Source organism: Vollenhovia emeryi, unplaced genomic scaffold, assembly GCF_000949405.1.
Source record: "Vollenhovia emeryi isolate VEMERY1.0 unplaced genomic scaffold, V.emery_V1.0 DF940972.1, whole genome shotgun sequence".
Classification (NCBI taxonomy): Eukaryota; Metazoa; Arthropoda; class Insecta; order Hymenoptera; family Formicidae; genus Vollenhovia; species Vollenhovia emeryi.
The window spans coordinates 1-6,458 of record NW_011965394.1 but is presented as its reverse complement, the minus strand read 5'-3'; the positions used below and the strand labels follow the sequence as shown (position 1 = coordinate 6,458).

At 58.5% G+C, this 6,458-nt stretch overlaps 1 protein-coding gene across 1 annotated transcript; it reads right to left on the bottom strand.

Moving 5' to 3' along the window:
* Nucleotides 1–3,640: 3,640 nt before the first annotated feature.
* Nucleotides 3,641–6,088, bottom strand: LOC105571246 (actin cytoskeleton-regulatory complex protein pan1-like). The gene has a single exon (XM_012028713.1). It carries the CDS (start codon nucleotides 6,086–6,088, stop codon nucleotides 3,641–3,643), a length of 2,448 nt encoding a protein of 815 aa, XP_011884103.1.
* Nucleotides 6,089–6,458: the final 370 nt, after the last annotated feature.

The window sequence follows — 6,458 nt, the reverse complement described above, 5'->3', positions numbered from 1 at the left end:
CGGAGACGCCTACCGCACTAAAACCACCGGGGGTGGTCTTCTCTGCGCAAAAAGGGACTGCCGAGGTATCGGAACGCATAACTGCCCGACAGCCCCGCGCCGCGCTTTGTCTCGCGCTCATCTCTGGCCTTTTATGTTAGACCCGGCCCTTACAAGGGCCTTCTCCTACTACTGCGACGAGGGTGCCACCGGCCCCTCGTCGCACCCCCTGGTTGCTTGTGGGGGAGGGCGGGTCGCGGGTCTCCAGCCCACGCCCGCCCGCCAGGGGTCCCGTGGGACTTCCCGGCAGAGATTCTCCTTTTAGTCGCCTCTTACGACAGGCAGGAGATACCCCAGGCCTATTCTTACGGCGGGACCTGGACGCCATGATTCCCCCTTTCCCTCTTGCACTATTTAGTGCTGTAGCCCTTGTAGTGGGCTTCCTCCTTCTTCTTACGATGGGGGGTGTCCAGGAGGGACCAGCCTCCCTTTCCTGATGGGATGCCCCCCTACCACCTGCGCAGGTGCGCCGGGATCCCTCGGGGGGTTCGTCTTCTTCGTCCCCCCCGCTGATTCCCATTTCCTCCGGGCTGAGGGTCCAGGAGGTTAACCTCTCCCCTCCTTTCCCTTTCAGCCTGTTCCTTCTGTGTCATCACGCGTTCACAGAATCCCGCAAAGGCCTCCCAGGCCTCCTCCCGCTCCGTAATGGCCTTAACGACCGCCGGGAGCGAGAGGTCTCCCCCTATTTCTCCTACGAGGACACGGCGCTCCACTTCCCACGCTGGGCAACTGTCCAACGTGTGTTGCGCCGTGTCCCTTTCCTCATCGCAGTGCCAGCACCGTGGATCCGGCTCTTTCTGAATCCTCTGCAGGTACTCACCGAAGCATCCGTGCCCGGTGAGTACCTGCGTCGTTCTATACGACGCCCGCGTCCATGCTCGGTCTATCCAAGCATCTAAGTGAGGGAGGATGGCCCGGACCGTCCTCTGGCCCGCCCGATTTGGGTCTGCCAACCATGCCCGCCACTCCTCCCTCACTTCCCTCTTGATGCGGAGGCTGAGGAGCCTCCTCCCCCTCTTGGGCACCGGGATCCCCCTTGCCCTTCGCTCCGCCACTCGCTCATACACTCGGGCGTGTGCGCGGGCGTTCATTTCAATAGGGGGCATCCCGGCCATCAACGTGGCTGCCGCGTGGGAAATCGTCCTATAGCCCCTGATCGCCCTGATTGCCATGCGGCGCTGAGTCCTGTTCAGCACCGCAATGGCTTTTTTGTCTCCCGTCAGGGCGGTCGACCACACCGGGGCTCCATATAATGCAATTGAGCTGATGACGTTTGCATATAGTCTTCTGACTTTCCCACGCGGGCCGCCCAGGTTGGGCATCAAGCGCGATAAGGCACTCGCTGCCTTGTCCAACCTGGGCGTCAGCCGGCTGAAGTGCTCCCCAAACCTCCACCTTCCATCGACTTGGAGGCCCAGATACTTGATCTGGGCCCCCACCTGGACGCGGGCGTCCCCCACTCGGATCCACGACGCTGGCGGCTGCCCCAGCGACCCGTCATGCATAAAGACGGCCTCTGTTTTGCCTGCCGCCACTCTAAGTCCGAGGGCTTCAATCGCCCTCACTACACAGTCAATGGCGACGTTTGCCACTGCAATCGCCTCCTCCCATCCCCTCCCACTGGCTACCAGCAGAGTGTCATCCGCATAGCAAATGGTTGTGCAGCCAGTGGGAAGGGCCGCATCTAATACCCTATTGTACGCAACGTCCCACAGGATCGGCCCCAATACCGATCCCTGTGGGACGCCGCACGCCGCCTGCCATTCCCTGCTCGCATACTCCCTGTCTCTGCAGGTAATTCTCCGACCATCTAGGTAGTCCCTGATTATCCTTTTTAGATAACCAGGGACCCCCATGCTTTCCATCGCTCTCCTAATCTCAACATGGGGGAGGGAGTTAAAGGCGTTCGCAATGTCCAATGCCACCGCCAAAACTACCTCTCCCTCCCCCATCATTTGGTCAGAGAGGGACTTTAGACACTTAATCGCGTCTACTGTCGACCGTCCCTCTCTGAACCCAAACTGTCTGTTAGACAGCCCGTGGCCTTCTCCATTCTCAAGGCTTCTCACCAGCCTGTTGGCCACTACTCTCTCTAGCATCTTACCAGCCTCATCCAGCAGACATATGGGTCTATAGCTGGATGGGGCGTCTGGCGGCTTACCCTCCTTGGGGAGCAAGACCAACCTCGCCTCCTTCCAGATGTCTGGGAATTTTCCCTCCCGTAGGCATGCCGTGAACAGTGTCCTTAGTCTCTCGGACATTTCCCCCATCGCTATCTTCCATATGTCTGCTGGAACACCATCCGGTCCCGGGGCCTTGCCTGCTTTGAGCTTTTTTGCCACTCTGAGCAGCTCGGCCTCCGAGACCTCTGGTACTTCCTCCTCTTCTCGCTCTTCCTGCGCGAAATGATCCCCCCTATTCTCCTCCTCCCCACTCTCCGGGAACAGGGTGGACACTACCTCCTCCAGGAAATCTGGGTCCAGAGTCTCCACCGTTGGGGGCGCCCCGCTGTTTAGCCTGTTCATAACTAGCTTGTAGGGACGCCCCCACGGATCCTCGTCAAGGGTGCTGACAAGCTCCTCCCATGCAGCCTCCTTTGCCCTGTTAACCGCTGTACGAAACTCCGCCCGTCGCTCTCTGTAGAGTTCTTTTAGTTCCTCCGCATACGCGGACGGCCCGTTTCTTCTCCGCTCCCTCTGCAGCATCCTCCTGACCCGGACCGAGGCTTTTCTCAGTTCTGAGATCTCCTCGGTCCACCAGTAGGCTTTTCTTCTCGGCACGAACTTGGCCCGGGGCATAGCGCTGTCGCACGCCGTTGTCATTACACCCCGGAGCCAAGCTGCCTCCTCCTCTATGTTCCCGCACTCCGACCTGCGTCCCCAATTAGCCGTCGCGAGCGACGCCTGTAACCTGTCCGGGTCCAGTTTCGCTGTTACCCATCTTCGCGGTCCCTCCCTACCCGTGGCTCCGTCTTTTTTCGTTCGGAATTCCATTTCTATTGGCAGGTGGTCGGACAGGATGTCATTCTCCTCCGCCACTCGCCAAGAGACTGCCCACCTCGCGGCAGCAGGGGAAACCCATGATAAGTCTATCACGGATTCCCCCTGCGCCCGCACACACGTGCTCCTATCCCCTCTATTGAGGAGATGGAGCCCCAAGCGCGCCGCCCACTCAACCACCTCGCCCCCCTTGACGTCCGGCCGCCGGGAACCCCACATCGCCGATTTGGCGTTAAAGTCCCCGGCGACCAGAATGGGGGCCGGCAACAGTCCGGCGATCTGGTTCTCCAGGTCGTCGAGCCTATCTTCAAGTTCTCGGCGGGAGAGACTGGGCCGCAGGTACACACCTATGACCACTAGTGGTCCCCATCTCACCGCAACCCATCCCTCACCGCCGCCAATTTTCGACGTCGGAATGTGCCTCTCCTTCGTCCTCCTCCAAGTTACAGCCACCGAGCCATCCGAGCTGCCCGCCCAGCATGGGTGTTTGGGCACCCTGTTCGGCTCGGAGGCTATACCTAGCCCGCAGTTCCTCTCCGCCAGGCTGTGCAAGAAAACGTCTTGCGCCTGGCGTGAGCGGGCCACATTCGCCTGCATCACTTTCAACACGTTGAAAGCGACGCCCTTTCGGCCTCCTCCTGGCCTTCTCCACCTATGATTGCCGCTGGTCCGGCTCTCTGTTGCACCTCAGCCAGGGGTTCCGTCTCCATAGCCTGCTCGGCTGTTTTGACTTCTTTCCTGACCCCCTTGTGTTCTCCCCCTCCGGATTTCTGCCTACCCGCCTGTCTTGCCTTCTTTTCGGCCTTTTTTGATAGCGGGGGGCAGGCTGCTCCGCCAGCTTTATGTTTGGCTGGCAGTCCTCTCGATACGCATACCGAGCATTGCGGGACAGCTGTGCACTCTTGGGCCTTGTGCCCCTCCTGCCCGCACCTGTAGCAGGTTCCGCTCCTGTCTACAGGATTCCGGCATTGCTGCCTTACATGCCCCCGCTCTAGGCAGCGGAAGCATACGAGTGGGCGAGCGTCAAGCAGTTCGACTCTTGCCGACGCCCATCCCACCCTAACTCTTCTCTTCTCGGCCACTTTTTTGGCCACAGCCAGTGGGCATTGCACCCAGACGGTGATCATGCCCCCTGGGGCCGTCTTTAGCTGTCCCACTTTGACCTCCGTCTTGTCGCATTCTCCAGCTTTCGCGACTACCTCTTGGAGCTCCTCCTGAGTCACCGACTCGTCTAAATCTTTAATGCGGATTTCCCCCATTTTGGACGGTCTCATGACCCGGACTCCCTCCTTGTTGCCTACTGCTTTACGTATTTGTTCAGCTAGCAGGTTTGCTTTCTCCGTCTTCTTTTCCCCTGCCACTTCGAGGATTAGGGCCCCGGTTAGGGCCTTCCTCTGTTTCAGAGGGCCGATCCCCAATTTGTCCAAGTCAATTTTGGACCTAATTTCTCTCATTCCCTGCGCGAATTCTCCCGCAGGGAATGAGATAGCCACCGCCTCGCTTCTTGGAGTCCGTCGTTTCGCTTGTTTGGGACTCCTCTTGTCCGCCGCTGGTTGGGTCTCAGCTTCGCCTTTCCTGGGGGCGTTCTTTCCTTCTTTACGCCCTTTGGGTCCTTGAGAGGGTGCCCTTTTCCCCACCTCAGGTTGTGTCCTCCTCGCCGGCTTCTTGGCAGCTTCCGCATATGTTTCTCTCCGTTGCGGGGGGTCTGCTTTCTTCACCGCCTTTGGTTGTTCCTCCTTCTGTGGAACCTTTGCCTGCATCTGCCTCGACGTTCTTTGTTGTTTCGGCATCTCCTTATTATCTGGCTTCGTCGAAGCTCCTTTGGTTCTTTCCGCCCTACCCCGCGACCCCCCCCTCCCTTTGTCAGGGGGGGTTAGTCGGGGGACAGCGCGGTCTGCCACCTTCCCCTCGCCCTTGCCCTCCTTGACCGGGAGTCTGGATAACACTCCCTGACAGCGAAGTATTATGTCTTCCAGCTTTGCGCGCATAAGTGTGGGGTCTTCTTCCTTCGCGATGGTATCGATGGAGATCCCCTCCATCACCCGCCTTGCACCGCTCATAGCCTCCTCTCGGTCCTCCTCTATTTCCTTTGTTCGCCCCCGTACTTCGGGGCGGAGAACCTTCACCGCTCCTTTGAAGGGCTCCATTCTTTTGATCACCACCACCGGTTTCTTGAAGGTGGTGGTCACGGGGGCCAGTGGGGGAGGAGTTTCCAACTCCTCCGCGTCTAGCTCCATCCCCTCGTCGCTTTGTCCGGGCCTGGACTTGTTTTTCTCGGCTTCCTCCTGGACCTTCTTACATTCCGCCTCTGCCAGTTGGTTTTCGAGTTCCCTCACTTTCTCCCGGAGACCTCTGCTCACATCTTCCTCTTCGTGAGTTGCGGTCCCTTCCCGAGAGACCGTGGCCTTTCGCACAAAGGCCATCACCGCTGCTCTAAGGGTGTTCGATGAATTTACGAGCGCTTTCACGAACGTACCCTTTAAGTGTGACGATCGCCTAGCAACCTTCTCCACCACGTCGATGCTCTCATACATATTTGATGCAATCCTTTCCGCGGTCATGTCCAGAAACTGTCGATTTAGTTCCCTCTCGGGCGTTGTATCCCGCATGCGTGACCGTGGGAGAACCCTAGGATCCAGTATCTCCATAAGGGCTCTCTTCTCCTCTTGGAGCTTTCTGATCTCCTTCCTATGCTCTTGCCTCTTCTGCGCCATGAGGTGGACACCCGTTGTGGGAGGTCTTCCCCTCTTCCTTATCTTGGCTGGCACAAAGCTCCCCTCGCTGTCCGACTCACTTGACACCTCAGTGATGTTTACCTCCGTGTCCGAGCCTTCCAGCACCCCCTTGTCCACTGTTTTCTTCTCGACATAGGACGTTCCCGGTTCCTGGGAATCCTGCGCTGTTCCCCCTCTCGTTCTTTTTCGCGGGGCCCTTCGGACCTCTCCTTTCGTCGAGGCAGACGTGCCTTTGTCTGCTCCCTTAGCAGCCTTTATGCCACTTACCCCTGTATTTCCTCCTTTCGTCTTTTTTATGTTTGTGGTGGAATTCATGATGCATATAATAGTTATCTTCCCGTTCGCCCATTATGGGACCCCCACCTCAGTGGGGGATCTATCCCGGGGTTAGACTTGCCCTAATAAAGGGCTGGGAAGCGGAGATGCCGTTTGTTGGGGTGCCACCCCTATCCCAACCAGTGAATTTACAGAAAAAGTCCCTGGAGACGGCCAGGCCCACTATTATGCTAAAGTTTTATACTCGCCCCAGAGTCAGGGCGCGTGCCGATCCTTTCGGTCGCTCACCCTGGCCCCAGGCTGGAGTTCGCGAGGGAACTATCCCCCCTCACAAGGGTATGAGAGGACGTTGGCTAGACGGCCCCTCCATACCCGCGCCCGGACTGCCGGCTTCAACGCCCTGATAGGC

Coding starts and splice junctions, on each gene's coding strand:
- LOC105571246 (XM_012028713.1), bottom strand. CDS start 6,088: ATGAATTCCACCACAAACATAAAAAAGACGAAAGGAGGAAATACAGGG.